Source organism: Mastigoproctus giganteus, chromosome 14, assembly GCF_048544385.1.
Source record: "Mastigoproctus giganteus isolate SK-2022 chromosome 14, ASM4854438v1, whole genome shotgun sequence".
In the NCBI taxonomy this organism is placed as follows: Eukaryota; Metazoa; Arthropoda; class Arachnida; order Uropygi; family Thelyphonidae; genus Mastigoproctus; species Mastigoproctus giganteus.
In genome coordinates, this window is record NC_143588.1 from 33,748,236 (window position 1) to 33,769,833 (window position 21,598).

At 36.6% G+C, this 21,598-nt stretch overlaps 1 protein-coding gene across 4 annotated transcripts in view; it reads left to right on the forward strand.

Annotated features, from left to right (window-relative positions):
- Positions 1–21,598, forward strand: part of LOC150075057 (transducin beta-like protein 3) — a 472,089-nt gene that overhangs the window by 136,171 nt on the left and 314,320 nt on the right. For all 4 annotated transcript variants that reach the window (XM_090388931.1, XM_090388932.1, XM_090388933.1 and 1 more), the window contains exons 5-6: positions 1,945–2,093; positions 13,073–13,240. In XM_090388931.1, the coding sequence (XP_090245057.1) occupies positions 1,945–2,093; positions 13,073–13,240 (317 nt within the window). The remainder of the gene's footprint in view (positions 1–1,944; positions 2,094–13,072; positions 13,241–21,598) is intronic.

Consider the following 21,598-nt stretch of genomic DNA (forward strand, 5'->3'; position numbering starts at 1 on the left):
GCCCTGTTATCATGAAGTGCAAGGAGATCTCATTGCTTCGAGGCTCATAATGTGACTCCAGAAGTTCAGCTACATCTTCTGGGTCAACTTCCAGTTCTAATTGCCTTGCCATCTGTACATTGTTATTAGTTACATCTGGAATGGGATTTCCAAATCCTTCGATGCCATCATGCAACTGTGGGCATAACTTTTTCCACAACCTTTGTAGTGTTGTTATCTTCACATCATTCCCAGCATCTTGTATAGTCTTTATTCCATCCAAAATGTTGAAGCCTTTCCAAAATTTCTTGACAACTTCTTGCTTACTTCCTTCTTCTGTGTCAATTGCTGTAATGTGCTTGGTGAAGGTTGCAATGACACAATGATCCATGGGCTGGAGAAGTGAGGTCATATTTGGTGGTAAGAATATCATTCAAATGTTAGAGTTTAAATCATCTAACATTCGATTGTGTCCGGGTGCATTGTCTAGGAGAATAATTTTAAATGGAATCTTATTGTCTTTACATACCCTTTAACTATTGGTATGAAGTAGGTGCAAAACCATTCTTCAAAAAGGGACACAGTAACCCATGCCTTCAAATTAGACTTCCAAAGAACTGGAAGGCTAGTCTTAGCATAGTTCTTTAAAGCTCTAGGGTTGACTGAGTGGTAAATGAGCATAGGCTTTAGCTTAATGCTACCTGACGCATTTGCACCTAACAAAAGCCTATCTTTTTGCAGCTTCAAGCCTGGCATGGTTTTCTCCTCCTTTGCAATGAACGTTCTAGATGGCATCTTTTTCCGAAACAGCCCATTCTCATCCACAGTAAAAATCTGATCCTTTGAGTAGCCACTGTTGTTAATAATTTTGGCAAGGTCACATGGAAAGCTTTCTGCAGCAATATCAGCAGCTGCTGCCTCACCTTGCACTTTGATATTATGTAGGTTAGAATGTCTCTTAAACCTATCAAACCACCCTCTACTTGCTCCAAATTTACCATCCTTAGCTGCCTCACCTTTCTTAGCCTTCATTTCATCAAATAAGCTTTGGACTTTATTTTGAATGATACCGTGGCTTAAAGGCACATGGCGACTAGTCAGATCATCATTCCATATCATTAAAAGTCTCTCCACGTCTGCAATTAGGCTCTCTCTCTTCCGTAAATGCGAAGCGTTGCAAGTCGGGGTATGGCTGTATATTGGCTGCCGGTCATAAAGTGCTTTTCTGTGCTCACAACTTTGATATCACTTTAGGACAACTGAAAACAAAGGGATTGAAAATGCCCAGTCTGTACAGCTGGAAAAATGTATGCTTTGTTATATCAATGGTTAATTTCTATTATAAATCATGACTTGCTGCTGTGCACAAGTAATAGATTTAATTCTGCACACATACTATTTTTTTTCTTTCCTTCACTATAAACTAGCCAAATAACTTGTCAGTACATGAGTTGAAGCAGGGAGAAAAAAATAGGCAGCTCAAGGTCACTCACCTCTCTTCCCAATCTGTACTAATGCTATGGAATAGCTAGCTAGTCATTGACCTTGAACAGCATATTGTTTTTTTTTGCTGTGCTATAAAAATGGCAACAGAAATGAAACTTGGTGATTTGTTATTATTCAAGAAACTGATTTTGTGGCTCTGTGTCATTTCTTCACATATTTAACAAATTAAGCTGTTATTTACATTTTAACCAATAGTCATTATCTTTCAATCAGTATAAACATTTGCAGATCTAAATAAGTTCAGTTGTTAGTCATTAATATTCATTGAAATGTGCTTCTCCAAAACTGCTCAACCACTAGTTATGCCTTTATAAAATCCTGAAAATTTTAAAATCTGGCACCTCTCAATTCCTGAGAGTGCTTGATTTTAAAGATTTAGAATTTTTTTCCCTAAGTTATATACCATTTATGAACATAAGGTGAAAAATTTTAAGTAGCAATTTTTTCCCCTTTGCTTAGTCTGTCCATCTAGGACCAGTGGTATGTATGGCTTTTGATAACACTAGTACCCTTGTGGCATCTGGAGGAACTGATTCTACTGTTAAAATCTGGGATGTTGTACGGAAATATATTACTCACAGTTTGAAAGGTGTGCAGGGAGTTCTTAGGTATTCCATACTTTATTTCACATTTTCTAATAATTGTTTATAGGCATTTTTAGTAGCATTATATGATAAAGTTTATAGAAGTAAATATTATACAGTAGACTGTCGAAATAACGGCACCCCAAATAATGGCACATTGAGATCGATGCTGAAAAAAAGAAAATGGCAAGTCATGTGATTACTGTATTTTAAGTTCCCCAATTTGAAAGTGAATTCTGTATTAATATCATGGATTATGCTCTGTTTTACATTTATTTTAAACTAAAAACCCATTACTATGGCTCCTAATGTTAATAAGCTTCATACAGAGAAGAAAAGAAAAATAATTAAGAATATTAAAGTTTAGTGACAAACAATATAAAAATAGAAAACAGAACGGGCATAAGTAGGAGTGTATTAAATGGCAGAGTATAATATTGGATTGTCAACATGTTTGTTTTTTATGTGCAGTTAATAAAATTGCATTCGTAATCTGTCTATTTCTTTTTAGCCTCATTATTTTTGCATTAAATATATTTAAAATAAAACTTTCTAGATAACGGAAAAATCAAATTAACGGCATCTTGAATCCCTGAAGGTGCCGTTATTCTGAAAGTCTACTGTATTTACTTTTATATGTTTAGAAGTAAATAGAAATTGACTTATAAATATTTATTTATATTTAGAAATATAACATTTTATGCTGTTAAAATGATGAAGATAATTTTTGCTTTAAAATAAATTTTAAGAATGGTGTTTGATGTGTGAGGTAGAATCACAAAAAGTTGTAGGACTTAATTTGTTTAAAAATATCTGAAAAAAAAAAAAAAAAAAAAAAAAATTTTTTTTTTTTTTTTTTTTTTTTTTTTAACCTGTGAAATCTAGTGTTTTTTTTAAAGTAGATGATGTTTTGGTTGGACAAGCACTTTTTTTTTTTAAAGGTCTGTCATAAGTTTGTCTTCAATTTTTTATGCAGTTGTATACCCCAGAGGTTGCTTATACTTTATGATCTTACTGGCTGCATGAACAGGAACATACATAATTGGGGTCACTTTAATCTGAAACTTCATTTCAAATTATTAATTCAATGAAATGGGGTATGTCATAAAGCTATCTCAAGATAGCTTTATGACATTCCTTATTTACTAGATTTACTGGATGACTCCAGTAAATTCTTTATTTACATCACTGATTTATTGGAGTCAGAATGAGAAATATAAAGTGGGAAATGTTTTGTTCCAGTGTTGAAGATGCTGCTTTTAGCATATCACCTTGATGAGAATTAGTGTGTTTCTCAATCAATCTTTGTTCAGTTTCATTGTTTGTAAAATACATTGATGCAGACAAATCTTTTGCATGGTAAATATGGTGTCGAAAATGGCCCTAGTGCATTTATAGAACTCAAGCAGTTGATAATCCCATTGCAGTCTGAGAACTTCTGTTTGAATTTTTCATGGGACTTTGTTTGCATGCATCCTTATTGAATGGAGTAGCTGAATTTCTTCTTCCAGTTTGTTAAAGTTCCCAAAATTGTTCCCAGAATTCAGTGTAAAGATCGTGACTGATTCCAGGAAGTTTATCAACATAAAAATTTTCCTGGTTCTCTCAAACATGAAAAGCGGGTGATTTCCTCTTTTCAGCTACTGCTCCCAAAGCAATAGTTTCATTTTGAAAGCCTTTACAGCCAAAATGCAAGTCTGATCAAACAAATGTTGCCTTGTGTTGCTCAAAATGATTTATCATGCTAGAAATGTACACTCTACTAGCTATATATTTTACCAACTCTGTCTACATTACATTGAGTGGACAGAAATCAGTCAAATGGTGAGGCATTGTATCCACTAGTTCATGAAAGTGTTCCACAAGTATTTTAATCCACGCTTGCTGCACCGCTGTCCATAATTCCATTGCATTCCTGGGTGGAGGATCCAAACCTCGAATGGACCTTTCCACAGAATCCCAAAGATGCTCCACAGGGTTCATGTCCAATGAACAGGGTGGCCATTCTATGGTGGTAAAATTTGCGGAATGCTATTTGAACCATGTTCTAGTCACTACCGCTCTGTGGAGAGGTGCATTGTCCTGCTGGAAGAGTCTATTGCCCTGTAGGTGCATAATGACCATGAAGGGATGCAGATGGTCTGCAAGGATGGATATGCAACCTGGATTGTTCAGCAAGTTGTGCCAGTTGAACGTGCCCCAGACCATTATTACCATCCACCTGTCTGAACAGTTCCTTGTTGACATGATGGGTGCATAGGTTCATGCAGTTTCCTCTAGATATGCACCCTCCCGTCCACTCAAAATAACTGGAAATGGGACTCATCGGATCAGGAGACTTGTCTCCAGTCATCCATAATCCAGTGCCGATGTTCTTTTGCCCAGTTGAAGCGTAGTATACTGTGTCGTGGCCTTAGCAATGGGAATGTGGTGGGTCGGTGGCTCCCATAATCTATTGCGGTTAATGATCACATGGTGGTCTTGGTGGGACGTTTCTGGCACCTCCCTCATTGAAGTTGGTGGTGATTTGTGCCAATGTTGCTCTCTGGTTGGCTGAAACAATGTGAGAAGACGTCGATGGCCACGTTACTGTATAATATTTACTTCATCCACCGCCTTTCTTCACCCACAGCGTTGTCTATGATGAGATATTATTCCAGACATGGTGTATTTCTGATGCACTGTTGATACTGTCGAATGGGGATAGTGCAATTTCTGTACCATCTCCATGATAGAGCAACCCATGTGTTGGGGCACCTGCTATCATCCCTCTTTCAAAGTCTGCTAACTCATGACGTTTATCCACACTGACATCGAATTACAGTTTACATGAATGCAGTGTACCTATATACCTGCCAAACGGTGGGTTCGTCCACTAGCTAGAGGGATGACAGCCTTGTGTTAGCATTAGTAGAGGCGTATGATGCAAGAAAGCAAGCTTATGCAGCATCAGCCAAAAAAAAAAAAAAAAAAAAAAACCCACTTCCACTTCACCCCTCTGTTCGTTCAAAATACCTGTCCAGCTGAGCCTTAAATTTATTTAGGCTATCAACTTCCACAACAAGGGATGGAAGTCTGTTCCACCAACCAACTACCCGCTGGCTAAAGGCAAATTTCCGCACATCTATCCTACACCTGTATTTACTCAATCTGAATTTATGCCCTCTCAGGTGATTATTCTGAGCAAGAGGAAAAATCCCATCGGCATCGAGCACGCTCAAACCGTTCAAGGCTTTATACACCTCTATCAGATCACCTTGCCGGTGCCAGGTCTCCAGACACTGTAATTTGGAAAACTTAAGCCTTTCTTCGTAAGAGCAACCCTTTACTCAATTATTCAACCCTTCCCCAATTCCATTCACTCATCTTGTTGCCCTTCTCGTTCCAGCAGCTCTACATCCTTCTTGAAATGAGGCCTCCAGACCTATATACAGTACTCAAGGTGTGACCTGACCATTGCCTTATACAAGGGAATAATCACCTTCTTATTCCTGCTAGAAAAATTCCTGTATATCATTGACAAGACACCATGAGCTACTCTTGCAGCCCGTCTGCACTACTCAGAGAACTTCAAATCTTTCTGCACAATTACCCCCAGGTCCTTTTAATTCTCTACCACTGTCAGTGTAGTACCACAGAGTTGATATGTTGCTCTGGGGTTGCTGTTTCCCATATGTAGTACTTTACATTTGTCAATGTTAAACTTCATTTGCCGCCTCTCAGCCTGCTCAACCTTTCCAAATCCTGTTGCAGCAGCATAGCATCAGTAGTGTCCTTAACAACCCTGCCAACCTTTGTATCATCTGCAAACTTGGACATCAAGCTTGATATACTGTCATCAATATCATTTATAAATACAGAAAACAATAATGGACCGAACACTGAACCCTGAGGGACTCCACTAATAACATTAGTCCACGATGAGCAGTGCCCATTGATTACCACTCTCTGTCTTCTCCCCCCCCCTCAACCACCCCTTTATCCATAACAGCAATTTGCCTCCAATGCCACACTGCTCCAATTTGTGCAGCAGTCTTCCATGTGCAACAGTATTAAAAGCCTTTCTAAGATCCAAATATATAATATCAAACTTATTCCCTTTGCATCCAGTTCTTTTGTGACTGCATCATAGTATCCAATCAAATTGGTCAGGCAAGCCTTTCCCTTAACAAAACCATGCTGTGTCCGAGCTATAACTGAAGTCTTGCCTAGATGATCCTGCAGTGCTTCTTTAACCAGTGCCTCCATTAATTTTCCCAGAACAGAAGTTAAACTCACAGGTCTATAATTACTTGTGTCAGCCTTTGAGCCTCCTTTGTGAATTGGGGTCACATTTGCACTTCTCCAGTCTATGGATACCTCCCCTGAGTCCAAGGAAGCTCTCATAATTATGGTTAAGGGTTTGCTTACTTCCTTTGCTGCCTCCTTTAATATAACTGGATAGATCCCATCCACCCCAGGTGCCTTTCTTGTGTTTATCTTCAACAATTTCTCCTCCACTTTACTCTCAGTTATTACAAGATTATCTAGCTTACTGCCAGAGTTGAATACACCTCTGGCATTCCCCTCACTGAATAACTCCTTATGTGTGAATGTTGATGCAAAATATTCATTTAGTTTGTTAGCTACCTGAGCAGGATCATCAACAGTTGAACCATCGATATCAAGTGGACCAATATGATTCATCCCCTTCCTTCTAGAGTTTACATAAGTAAAGAACTCTTTGCTGTTTTTCTTTGCATCCTTTGCCAAAGATTTCTCATAATCTGTCTTCGCCTGCCTAACCTCCTTTGTAACTTGGTTACAGATCAAATTATATCTATCATAGGCTTCTGTGTCACATGTTAATATGTATCCCATGCATTTTTCTTCTCTGCCATATGTCTTATTAGTTCATCTGACATCCATTTAGGCCTAAACCTTGAACAATATTTCTTAGTTGGTATGTAAAGCCTAGTAGCTTCCAAGATAAGTTCTTTGAATGCTTCCCATTTTGAATTTGCTGTTGGTAACATCATCAGTTGGTCCCACTGTATAGAATTTAAATACTGTCTCATACCATCGTTGTCGTCTTTACAAAAGCTAAAACCCTTCCCTTTACCCCTGATGGTAGTTACCTCTTTTTGTAAATCCCATTTCAGCACACTGTGGTCACTGCCACCTAGTGGTTCCTTTATCTGCAGATTCTTAATGCATGAAGAATCACTACTGATAATCAGATCAAGAGTATTACTCCCTCTAGTTGCCTCCTGAACATGCTGATGTAGAAAACAATCATCCAATAAATCCACAAAAAGCCTTGCTAGTGTGTGGGTGACCAACCCACAAATTCCAGTCATTATCTGGGAAATTAAAATTCCTCCATTATAAGACTCTCTGATTTACTGGCCCACTCTATTTCCCTGTACAGTTTCTTATTTTACTCATCAGAGTCATTAGGCCTATAGCACACTCTTACTGTCAATTTTGATCTCCCAATGCTTATATCACACCAAACTGACTTGACACTGCACTGTCCAGCTATGTCGACTGGCTTCACTTCCTTGGATTTTGTGTTTCTTAACTAATAGCATAACTCCTCCTCCCTTCCTATCCTGTCTATCCTTTCTGTACACATTGTACTCTCCAGATTCCAGTTCTGTATTCCTTATATCTGGGTGACATCATGTCTCTGATATCCCAACAATATTTGCCTTTGATGTTTTGAGCAATACCTCAAATTCATCAAATTTATTTACCAAACTCCTATCATTGATGTACACGCAAGTATGCATACACTTGTTCCTATTCTTAGCTACCCTAACACAACCCATGTGTTTACTTGTACCGCAATGACTCCCAGCAGTCTCTGAAATATCCTGCATCTTGTTTTCTAGGCGGCTGCTCATTCCAATAGAAGCAGTGCAAGAGTGGCTACTGTTAATCTATTAGTCCTTGTATCTCCCCAAGCTAGCAGTTTTCCGGCCCACCTAACACTGCCTCGATAGCATCAGCAAATATTCTTGCACCTTTCTGTTTAAGTGTATTCCATCCTTGTAGAAGCAGTCTCTCCTGTTAACAAGTAATGACCAGGATGAAAAAAATTCTACCCCTTGAGCCTTGCGCAATCTTTCCAGGGCCGAATTGATCACAAGGCTCTCATCATAAACTCCCCCCTATTGTGTCTGGGCAGAATTGCAGACACTTTCAAATTTAGCCCTAATTCACGGCTTTTTTTCAATAGTGACCTGTACTTGTTAAGTAATTCTGCCGGTCTCCTACTCTTAATATCATTAGTGCCAATGTGTACAACTATATCACCTTTTGTGCTCTCCTGGGTGTTGCCCAGGAACAAGGTATCCCATGAATTCTGCTGTTTCATTGTAGGTGAAAACAGATGAGAGGGCAAGAAGATATAACGGATATATTGTTTTAAGCAACATTCATACTTCTTGTAGTCAAACATGAAAACATATATCAGTGTTTGTTTTCTCTGTAAACATGTTCCTAATTGTTCACCTGTATTTTTGATTTTAATTTGAATCTTTAGTTTGAATTTTATTTTTTCATTATATTATTCATATAATGTCTAAAGGAGTGCAGTTTCATTTTCCTTGTGTTCCCTTGTTAAGAATATGTTCTCTATGAGCCTTATCCATAGTCTATGGGAGCATTTATTATTGCATTCTATTGAGAACGTTGTTTGATTGGTTTCTAAGATATTAAACACTGTAGAAAAGTACGAATTTCTACTTTTCTACTGTCTAAAGTTGTCATTTTGTTGGATGTTGAACTGTCTCCATATAAATTAGTTGTTAAAAACTACTGTATACATGAAATTAGCACAGCCCCTGCACACCTTTATTTTGACTTTGCAATTGTTATGAAGTCTGGTGTATTCTACAAAGCAAAATTGTTTCCCCAAATTTCCAAATTTGGGTTTGTAATGTTGTGAAAGCAGGATTATCTAGTGCTTGAATATAAAGTAAATTCCACCTGTATGGTAGTTGTAATGACTAGAATGTATGGAGATACATTCAGTACCCAATAAAACAATTTCTGCTGAATATTTATTTAAAGTTAGCATCTTTTTAGTGTCTTTTACTGAATAATTTATACTTATTATTCATAGAATTAATTGAACTTTCTTACTTATGCCTGTCTCAGGATAAGTAATATTTAACAGTAGAAAAGGTCATAAGGGAGAAAAGGTCATAAGACAAATAAAAATGAATAATAATCAGAAAAAATCGCCACGGTGTCAAGAAAAAGAGAAACCTTAACAAAATTATGGAATAGAAGTGGTCTTCAAAGTGATAAACAAATTGGGGATCTTATTTAAAGATTAGAAACTATAGTTAAAAGAAGATCTGATATACAGAAACACATGTAAATTTTAGGAATATTTTATACAAATTAAATACAGAATGCAAATTAAAAACATGCATAGCAGAACACAAATTATGTATTAGTATTAGCAATGGCCATATGATGCAAGGAAGTCTAAGGCTTAAGCTGCGCCAGAAAAAAAAAAAAAAAAGAAAGAAAGAAAAAGAAAGAGTAAAATAATAATAAAATAGAATAAAATAAATAAATAAATAATAAAAGAAAAGGAAATAGACAACCTATGTATTTCCTTCTTTCTGTAGGTAACTATCCAGCTTACCTTTGAATTTCTCTAAACTCATAGCCTCAACAACCCATGTAGGTAACTTACTCCATTAATTTATAACTCTCTGGCTAAAATAAAACTTCCTGCAATCCATAGGTCTAGAATCATTTATAACCGTGAAAATTTCATCCTTGTTCATTTTACTTTTGCCTCTCAGAGCCTTGCACCTCAATCAAGTCTCCTCTAAGCTGTGGACCCCACATATTCAAAGTCTTTCCTCATATGGATGCCATTTTTCTGATCTAACTAGGCAAGTTACCTGTCTTTGGACCCTTTCAAGAAGAGCTTGATGTCTTTTTTTAGGTGCCTCCACACTTGAACATAGTATTCCAAGCTTGGTCTTACCGATCTCACCAGGTGAGTTACCTGTCTTTGGACCATTTCAAGAAGCTCGATGTCATTTTTTGTGCAGTCTCCACACTTGAGCACAGTATTCCGAGCGTAGTCTAACAATAGCATTATATAATGGGATTATGTCTTTATCTCTACTAGCAAATGTTCAATAAATCATCAATAGGACACCATGGCCCTTCATTGCAAACTGTCTACAATGCTCAGAGAACTCTGTCTGACGAGTTCTCTGAGCTCATAACTCACAAGTTCCTTTCTTCCACTACTGACTTTAGTTCAACTTCGAGTGTATAAGTTATTTTGGGGTTTCTTTTTCCCAAATGTAAGACCTTGCATTTTGCTGAATTAAAGCATAGCATACATTTTTTGACCATTCCTGTAGTCTATCCAGGTCACTCTGAAGCTCTGCTTGGCTGTGATCATTAACTACTTTACAGATCTTTACATCATCAGCAAATTTAGACATCACTGTCTATCCCTTCATTGATGTCATTTAAGAAAATCAAAAACAACACTGTTCCCAATACTGATCCTTGGGGAATCCCCATTTCTTACATTAACCCAATTTGAAGATAGCCATTTATCACAACCTTCTGCTATCCATCTAAGGATTTTTCCTATGATTCCAACATGTTCCAGCTTATAAAGTAACCACTCATGTAGTACTGAGCCAAATGCTTTGCTGAAATCTAAATAAACAATGTCGAAATTATTTCCTAAATCCAGCTTGTGAGTCGCCCTGTCAAAATAGCTAACCAGATTTGTTAAACATGATTTTCCCTTTACAGAACCATGCTGTGTATCCTTCAGAATTTTATTTCTATCTAAATGATCCTGAATTCCACCCTTGAACATTGCCTCCATGATTTTCTCTACTACTGAAGTTAGACTGACCGGTTGGTAATTTCTCCTCTACACTCTTAGCACCGCCTTTATGTATTGGTGATACATTGACACTTTTCCAATCCAGCGGAATCTCTCCCGAGTCCAGTGATGCTCTCATAATTAGCCACAATGGTTCAATACACTCACTTGCCACCTCCCTTAAAATTTTAGGGTATATATGCCATTAACTCCAGGAGCCATACTTGCCTGTAGGCTCCCAAGTTTTTTCATTAAATAGTCAGCTGGTGTATCTAATACTATCACATAAGGGTCCAATCTGATTTTTCCTTTTCTTCTTTGTATTTATATATGTATGTAAAGAATTCGCTATACCACTTTGCTCGCTTTGCCAGCGATTTCACATAATCTGCCTTTGCCAGCCTAACCTTTTCTGTGGTACTATTACAGAACAATTTGTAGCTCTTATAGGCTTCAGGCCTTTTTTTTTTTGCCCTGTAACATTTCCATGCTGTTTTTTTCTGGTCAAGTAATCTGTTATGAAGAGCAGCACAAAAACTTCGAAATTAGTGAAGTAGTATATATTCAAACACTTTTATAATAGTAACAATTTCAAATTAATTACAAAAAAAAATAAAATAAAAAAAAAAATAATCAAAGAAGCATTTTAGGTTAGAAAAAATAACAAAAATGCCCGTCAAACAGAAATAATGGTATTTCTGTGGACGAAGCAGATATATAGTAAACTTTTCAAATGGGTTATTTGACATTAATATTAAATAAATGTACAGTTATCAATATTAACTAGATTGTACATTGGGGTTTCTTTTTCCTTAAAAATAACATTTTAAAGTAACATTTTTTCCTTAAAAATAGTCCCTCCATAGATGATAAGGTTAATCTGGAATCAGTTATATAAAATGCTTTTGTGAGAAATAAATTTTTTTGTTGGTTTATATAGATATTGAGAAAGCTGTCATTACTAACTGGTGTTTCAGTTTTCTTGGGGGTTCTGTATTCCTTTGGCACCTTTCATGTCTGATTAAATCATTCCCCCCACTCCACAAAACAACCTTTCAGGTTCCTTGATCAGTATGTCCTTTCTGAGTTCTTTTGTTTAGGAATTGGGGGGTTCCAAAAGGGAGCAATACTTTGTACTCTGTTCTGTGTTTGCTGTAAGTCATAATTAATAAAATTGCTTTATGGTGAAGCAAAATGGACAGAGAAAAACAAAGCTTGCTTTGTGTATTTGTCTTCCTGAAACTGAACTGCAGCTGGCTGACATGTGATAGCACTCTCAAACAGAATTTGATTTAGGCCTCATCCTTGATCAGCAATAAGCCCAACTTTCTAGAGTGCTATAAAACATATACAAACCAGTGCTTAAAGAATATGAATTTATTCAGAGCTGTTTTTTTTTTATGTCTAGAGGTCAGAGAGCTTAATTGCATTCAGTATCATACCTTCGGAATTACCCCTAGTGTTTTCAAAACTTTGTTAGTTCAAAGTTTGTATATTGTGCAACAACTTTAACTTAGGAGGAAGCTGCTATTACATTTAAATGTTATTTTGCTAACTTTTTAGAATATAAAGCATACAGAACTGCTCTTATTTTGCTCAGCCACATTTTTGATTCACCTTGCATTTATTTCTGTAATCAATTGTCTCTAATTCATTGAAGAAATTTCTAGTATTAGGCAGCAGGATTAATTTTAAAATAGCTGTTAACATTTAAATGTATTTTTAAAAATTACAAAATTTGTCAGTTGCTAATTCATTAGAATATGCTTAACACCTTTTAAAGTGCTATTGTTTTCTGTATAATTTATCAGTTATAATGGATGCAGTAAAAATTTAGTTTAAAGAATATTTGTATTGTCATTAAATATTTAAAATATTATATCAGTGTTATGCTTTTATCCCTATAGTTGATTATTATAATGGATGGTATAATTTTGACATTTCAATCATTGGATTGGTAATAATTTTGAAAATCATGATGGTTAAAGTTATATATGAGTTTAAAGAAAGCTCTGTATGTGAAGATTATGAAAAATGGTTAATTCATACTTGTATGTTCAAATGATAATAATAATTCTGCAGAAAAGTGCATTTATATTATTTTTTTAAATTAATATATTAAAATTGTGTATTCTAGATTAGTCAAATTTCATCCAGATGTAGCACGAGCTGAATGTTTTGGAGCTGCAGATGATTATAATATTCATGTTTGGAATTTATTAAATGGTACCCAGAGGTTTCTTGAAGGACATTGCAGTGTGGTACAAAGTTTAGTTTTCACAGAAAATGGAGAAAAAATGCTGAGGTAATCTTAGCATATTTGTATTTGTATGTTTTCATTGCATGTGCTCTGTAAGTTGATCACCAAATTTTATAACTGAATGTACAGTTGAATCTCTTTATTTTGAATGTGAAGGTAAGATAAAACTTGAGTTATTGAAACTTCAAATTACAGTGGCAGAAATGAAAAAATAATTAGAATAATTGTTGGAACATTTATGCATAAAATGTCCCAACAAGTGAAAGTGCATAAAGCAGTCTTAGATCTTAGATTTGTCTAAATCCATTTGTATTTCTCAGAAATTTCAACTTTAGGATAATTAAATCTGCTGTGAAAAGTTATCATCTTGAAGTTTGTCAAAATTCTATAATCATTTATCAAAAGAAATATTATGAAGAGGTAAGAAATTTGGCTTGTAAAATAAATTTATTTTTAGCTAATAGGAATTCAAGTAAGAGTATGTGAAGTGTATGTAGTGAACTGTGTTATACGCATGATAGATTCATCCAAATCTATCCTTTATAGCATGTTGCAGCATGCTTTAAAGACTACAGAAGGATAATCTCTAGATCAGTGGTTCCCATACTACTGAGATCTGTGGACCCCTTCAAAAATCGAAAAAAAGTTTGTGGATCCCTATATATATATATATATACAAAGGGTACTAGGAAAGTTTTGCAATACAGCTTTGTTTATTAAATTTTTTCAAAGTAATTTCTCTACATTCAATACACCTCTCCATCCTCCGAAACCAATCTTTAAACCAGTTCTGCCAAGTTTCACTTAGGGAGTAAAGCACACTCGTTGTCCCAAGCCCGTAGAAGGTCCTCATCACTGGAAAACCGCCTCCCTTTTAGCTTCATTTTCACATGCAGGAACAGTGCAAAGTCGCAGGGAGCAAGGTCTGGACTGTAGGGAGGGTGCTCGAGAAGTTTCAGTCCCGTCGTGGTCAAATATTCGGTGCAGGCTTTGGCGTGGTGAGCTGCAGCATTATCGTGATGGAGGTACCCAGGTGTCCATTCTTGACTTTGGCCGCAGGTTCTTCATAGATCCAATGACTTTAGGCAGGCATTGTTCAGTATACCACTTAGCTGTGACTGTCTTCTGCGTGTCCAAAACGACATGTTCCACAATTCCACTCGATTGAAAAATACAGCTATCATTTTCTTCTTTACAGATCGGGATTTTCTGACAATTACGGGTGTGTCGTCATCATCAAAGACCCAAACTTTGTTTTGAGCCTTGGTCGGCAGATCGTAATAGTACAGCCAAGTCTCGTCACCTGTCTCGATGTTGTTCACATACCGAGATTGTCCTTTATCAAACTTTTTTAACATCTCCCGGCACCAAGTCACACGTCGTGTCATCTGCTCTTCAGTCAGTTGATGTGGCACCCAGAGAGAACAAAGTTTCTTCACGTGCAAATGATCTTGCAGAATCGAACGAATTGCTGGTGCATTTAGGCCCAAAGTATCCTCTATCTGTTGGTAGGTCACTCGCCTGTTTTCGTCAAGCATTTTCCTCACAGCAGTAACGTTTTCCTCCGTAACTGACGTTCGTGGCCTTCTCGGCCTCTCAGAATCCTCCAGAGTGAAATTTCCCTTTGGAATTCTCTATACCACCTGAATATCGTTGTACGATGTGGACAATCATCATCTAGTGCAAGAGTCATTTCTTCTAAGCACTGGTCTATGGTTAAACCACGCACGAAATTATACCGCAAAACTGTCCTTATCTCATTTCGTGACCACGATGCCATCGCAAGCACTTTACACTCTCACTACTAATGAATAACTGAGCCCATCGACTTGGCGCGGCGGCTACTATGCACGTATGAACATGTCTCAACATGCAGCAACAAGCAGCTTCCTGTGATTCATTGTTGCGTCATATTGCAAAACTTTCCTAGTATCCTTTGTATAATCATTAATACATATATATTATAATATATATTAATGACACACACACACACACACAGTCAAACTTCCCTATAATGAATTCCTATAAATCTAGCAAAAAAAATTTGTTATGCAAAGAATATCTTTTTTATGGAAATTGTTATCTAATTAGAAAATGAAAACAAATCTACATTTATTTTTAATGTATTTTATTTCAAAACATATTTATTTAAATTACGTTTACACAATTTTCGATGGTAAGTATCACAAATTTAAAAAAATTGGTAATTTTCATTTGCACAGTACAATTTAAAAATGTCTGATTCTCAAAGAAAACCTCACATTTATTCAGAGTATTAAAAACATTATCAGGAACATTTCCATAAAACTAGATCCAGACGAACCGTTTTAAAAGCGTGAATCATTCTTCGCAAGTTGACTTTTCTACAGGTTGTTCCGATGCATCTTCAGCATCACTATTAAATTCTTAGTGATCATGGTTGCATCTAACATTGTTCAGCAGTATTTCATATTCATTTGGATGTTCTATTGTAGCCAGATCTTGATCTACATAAACATAACCATCCATTGTTATTTCATTTTCGATGTTTCCGGACGATTCTAATGTCCAAAAGTTTTTCAGTTGTGAAAAATGGGTAGTTCGTCTTGTTCGTCTGGCTGTTGTTCGACTTCTGTGTTTAATGCAAATCCCGCTTTCGAAAATCAATTTTGAATAGTGTATTCAGTGACATAATTTGTTCAAACTAGTTCAGAAATGTTTACTTCAGATCTAAGGCTAATTATAACTTCCAAGTTTCTATTTTCTTTTAATGCATTGACAATCTTTATTATTATTCTCTTTCGATAATGAAATTTAAAATTTTTAATAATGCCTTGGTCCACTGGCTGGTAAAAACAACAACTTCGCACTTTTAAGCTTGGCAGAAATGCTGGCAGGATGTGCTGGAAGTTATCAGTAATCAACACGATTTTCTTTTTTCTTTTGTTATACAGTTGTCTAGTTTTAATATCTACTCTTTGAAAATATCACTTATCATCCATGCTTTTTTATTAAAGGTGTAGTCAACTTCCAAACATTTTGTGCCTCTAAAATATCTTAGGTTTTTTGATTTTCCAATGATTTTCCAAGTGAAAAAGTCTTAATTTTTCACTTCCTGTCATATTGGCTCCAACTAGCACAGTGATTCTTTTTTTTGATTTGTTTTCTGCTGAAACATTTATCATCCTTAAAAGCAAGTGTTCTATTAGGTAACCATTTAAAGAATAAACCTATTTCATCAGCATTAAAAACATCCTTAGGATCATATTCTTCCAAAATCCTCTTTAAGGTGTTGTTCCTCCAACTGTTGCAATCTTCTTTTCTTACATTAACATTTTCTCCACAAATAGTGGCATCTCCGTAGCCAGGTGGGAAGGAGCAGTAGTGCATAGCACACGCTTCTTGATTAGACCAGGGTTCGTGCCTGTCACCACCAAATATGGAGGATGCGGAAAGGTCAGGGAATGACCACCGCATATCCCGGAGCAATATGGCTTTAGTTGCTAATGCTCCTAAAAACCAAATAACATCTCCACAAATAACCTTTTCTACAATTCTGTGGCGCTGCTTAAATTTATCTAACTACCCAGTGCTCGCATTAAATTCTGTATATCCAAGGGACTGTGCAAATTTCAGAGCCTGTTGCTTAATTATTGGACATGATATTTGTATATTCTTTTCACTTATCATTTTTACCCATTTTAGAACAGCTTTATCAACATATATACACAACTAATTCGCTTGCTAAATAACTGAAAGGAAAGTGGAAGGGGAATTTTTGAAGCTGAACTAATAAAAGGTAACCTGGATTGGATGGAATCTATTCAGTTATATTAAAGGAAGTAGCAAAGGAGGTAAGCAAACCCCTAGCCAGAGAGTGTCTCTGGATTCAGGCGAAGTGCAAATGTATCCCCAATTCACAGAGGGAGATCAAAAGGTGGTATGAGAAATTACAGACCTGTTAGCTTAACGTTTGTTCCAGGGGAAAATAATGGAGCACTGGTTTAAGAAGTAATGCAGGACCTTGTAATTATACTGCAATCACAGCATGACTGTTTAAGGGTGATCTAGTCCAACCAATCTGATAAGTTACTATGATGCAGTGAACAAGGAACTGGATGCAAAAAATAATATTGATATCTTATACTTTCAGGAATACTTGTATTTCCGGAAGGCAATTGATACTTCTGCACATAAAAGATTGCCGTACAAACTAGCATTGTACATTAAGGGCAAGTTGCTACCATGGATAATGAGATGGTTAAGTGGAAGAAGATAGAACGGTTATTAATGGGCACTGCTCTTCACGGACTAATGTTATTTGTGGAATTCTCCAGGGTTCAGTACTGGGCCCATTGTTGTTTTCAGTATATATTTTTATGAAATTGATGAAGGTATATTAGCTTATTTTCTTAGTTTGCAAATGATACAAAGGTTGGCAGGATGGTTATTGACAGTAATAATGGTATGCTACTTCAACAGGCGCCTCTGTAGCAAGGTGGGCAGGAGCAGCAGTGCGTAGCACACGCTTCTTGATTAGACCAGAGTTCGAGCCCGTGACCACCAAATATGGAGGATGCGGAAAGGTCAGGGAATGACCACCGCATATCCCCGGAGCAATATGGCCTTAGTTGCTAATGCTTCTAAAAACCAAATAACAAACAAGCTACTTCAACAAGTCTAGAAAATTAGGTTGATGGACTGAGAAATGGTTGTTGAAGTTTAACATTGACAAATGCAATGTACTGGAGTACCACTGATATATCCAGTACATTGACAAATGCAGTGTACTGGATATATCAGTGGTACTCCATATGGGTAGCAGTAATCTATGAGTAAGATATCAACTGTGTGGTAGTGGAAAATGAAAGTCAGAGTAGTTGAAAAGACCTGGAGGTAATTGTGCGGTAAGATGTGAAATTCTTTGAGAAGTGCAGACATGCTGCTCGGACAGCTTATGGGGTTTTGTCAGTGGTTTACAGGAATTTTGTTAGCAGTGATAAGGAGGGAGGTGATTATCTTCTTGTACAAGGCCATGGTTAGGCTGCATCTTGAGTACTGTATACGGGTCTGGAGTCCTCAGTTTAGGAAGGAGGTAGCACTGCTGGAATGGGTGTAGAGAAGGGCAACCAGATTTGTGACGGGAACAAAAGGATACTCTTACCTAGAAAGGCTTTAGTTCTGCAGATTGCAGCATCTGGAAACTATGCACCTGCAGGGAGGTATGATTGAGGTGTTAAGGCCTTGAATGGATTGAGTAAGCTTAATGTTAATGGCATTCTTTCTCTTGCTGAGACTACACACGTGAGGGAGCATTCAAGAACTTTACTCTTTATTCAAGTTGAGGAACTTTGTGGAACTTTGCTTTCAACCAGCATGTGGTTGTTTGTTGAAATAGTTTTCATCTGTTCTTGAGGAAGTGGATGGTTTGAAGAAATTCAAAGAATAACTATACAAATTCTTGGAAGGTATCGATTGTTGAAGTTTTTTTTTTTTTTTTAATGATATATAAGCTTGCTTTCTTGCATCATTTGCCTCTGCTACTACTAAAAAAGCTGCTCTCTGGATCTTGTGATCAAAATATGCTAGAATTTGTAATGCTTCCATAAAAATTGGACATCTTGTGATGGAAATCTCGATGTAGCCTTTGATACCCAATGGAGGTTTGGCTTTTTTCAGGAACTTTGCTCGGAGTTTTGAGTTCATATACCACAATTCATAGAAAACTTTTTTCAGTATCAAACTTGAGAAGTTTAATATAAGAATGTTCTATTTCACTACCTTACACAAGAAGAAAATGTCCCACACTATCAATACTTAATGCCATTTGTCATTTACAGAACACCTATTTATGAGTTGATTTACATAATCTCATAAATAGGTGAGAAACGTAGACACCATGAAATGGATATTAATAATCAGAGCACAAGATTGCAGTTCACTTCTGTGAAAAAACATAAACTGGATTCTGTGCCTAAACTAAGATTAAAAAAAATCACCTAATATCCCTTGCCAATAATATTTGCTTTCTGGGTTTAATACTGTACCTGAAACTCAGTTTTACCGTGCATATATCATAGGGGCTTAGAGGGGAACAGGTATCCTGTGTGTTATCAGACACAGCCTAAAACACTGATGGATCCAATATCTCTCTATTACAGAAGATTTAGGAGAAGTCCGATTGGCCTGCCTCCCTAAAATCCACTCATGCACACCTTCTCGATGGTAAGCACTGTTACATCACTTAGGTGGCAACGAACGTGTAGAGTGGTTCTCTTCAAGACGCCTGGTCAGCATGAAGAGGAAAAGACCAAACCCTCCACCATATGACAGCACAACAAAACAAATGGCCCTCAGTCCCCAGCAGCTTTCATTCCCCCTCTTACGGCAGCGAGAGGATCAGAGTGGAAGCAGAGGGTGCTAAGAATCTCTGGGTACGACCAGGCTGCCATGCAGGGAAACTGAACTTGGACTGTTATAACGTAAGATCATTCATCAGTGAAGACAGGATATTAGAGCTGGAAAAGGAATTAGAATATGTGAATTGGAATATAATCGGTTTGGCTGAAACAAGAAGAAGAAATGAATCACTTATAAGTTTATCAAGTGGAAATCTGCTGTACACCAATGGAAACAGTGAAAGGAGTAAAGGTGGAGTTGGGTTTCTGGTCCATAAAGATTTTAAAAACAACATTTTGAAATTCAAAAGTACATCACCAAGGGTGTCAAGACTAATACTCAAAATTTCTAAGAGGTACAAGCTAAAGATTATAATGATTTATGCACCAACATCGAGTCATGATGATGAAGAGGTTGAAGAAATGTACACCGAAATTGAGAGTCTTCTAGATGAGCAGAAAACCCACTACACTATTATTATGGGGGACTTCAATGCTAAGGTTGGAAAAAGACAAAACAGCGTAGAAAGGGGAACTATAGTAAATTTTGGAATTGGTGAAAGAAATGAAAGAGGTGAAAGACTTGTGGAATTTGCAGAATCTCAAGGACTGTCAGTAATGAACACTTTTTTCAAGAAAAGAGTGAACAGAAAGTGGACATGGAAGAGTCCAAATAGATTAACTACTAATGAAATCGACTTCGTCCTCACTAACAGAAGATATATTGTGAATGATGTTACCGTCTTGAATAAGGTAAATGTTGGAAGTGATCACAGAATGGTAAGATGTACACTTGATATAGATGTAAGAAAGGAAAGGAAAAAACTGACTCGAGTAAATAATACAAAGGTCTTTGAGATAACAGAAGAGGAGAAAAAGCAGTATGTACTGGAACTTAAGAACAAGTTTGAGCTTCTGCAGACTGCTCAGGACCAAGATATCGACGAGGAATATTACAACTTTCTGAAAGTGATAAAGCCCAAGAAACCGAAAGGGAAAAAAAATCCAAAGAAGAAAAAATTAGTCAAGAAACACTTGTCATGATGAACCGAAGACGACAAATGAAAACCAAGAAAAACACTGAAAGGGAGAAAATTGAGTATACTGAGTTATGCAAAGCCATTAGAAAGAGACTCAGAGAGGACATAAGAAGATTTATCACAAGAAAAGTAAAACAAGCATTAAGGGAAAACAAAGGATTTAAATCAGCAGCCATGAGCAGTAATACAGAAAGACAAATGATACTGAAACTGAAGAATAGCGATGGTGTACTTATAAACAGCAGAGAAGGCATAATTCAAATAGCAGAAGACTACTATAGAGAATTAGGAGCGAGAGAATGATGCCAGCAGTGGGGAAGATGGATTGCAAAGTAGCAACACATACGACATACCCGATATTCTTCCTGATGAGGTAGAACATGCATTGAAGAAAATGAAAAATCAGAAAGCACCAGGGGAAGATAAAGTTACTGTAGAGTTGTTAAAATTAGGAGAAAGAGACATAACACAAAAACTGGCAAGGCTCTTCACAAAGTGCATAGAAAAGGTGTGACGCCTAAGCAGTGGAATAATGCAATCAATGTTTTGCTGCATAAGAAAGGAGATAAATCAGAAATTGGAAATTATAGACCAATTAGCTTGTTATTCCGCATCCACAAGTTGTTCACAAGGGTCATTACTAACAGATTAGAAAGAATACTTGATGAGAATCAACCGAAAGAGCAAGCTGGCTTTGGGACAGGATTCTCAACTATGGATCACCTTCACGTAATATCGCAGCTAATGGAGAAAGCAAATGAATATAAAACACCATTATGCCTGGCATTTGTGGATTATGAAAAGGCATTTGACTCCATACTGCATAAGGCAATGTTTCGGGCACTGGAAAGACAAGGCATTGATACCCCATATATTATGATTTTGAAGAAAATATATGAAAGTGCTACTTCCTTTATTAGACTAGACAAAGACAGTAGGAAATTTAAAATTGAGAAAGGAGTTCGACAAGGAGACACAATATGTCT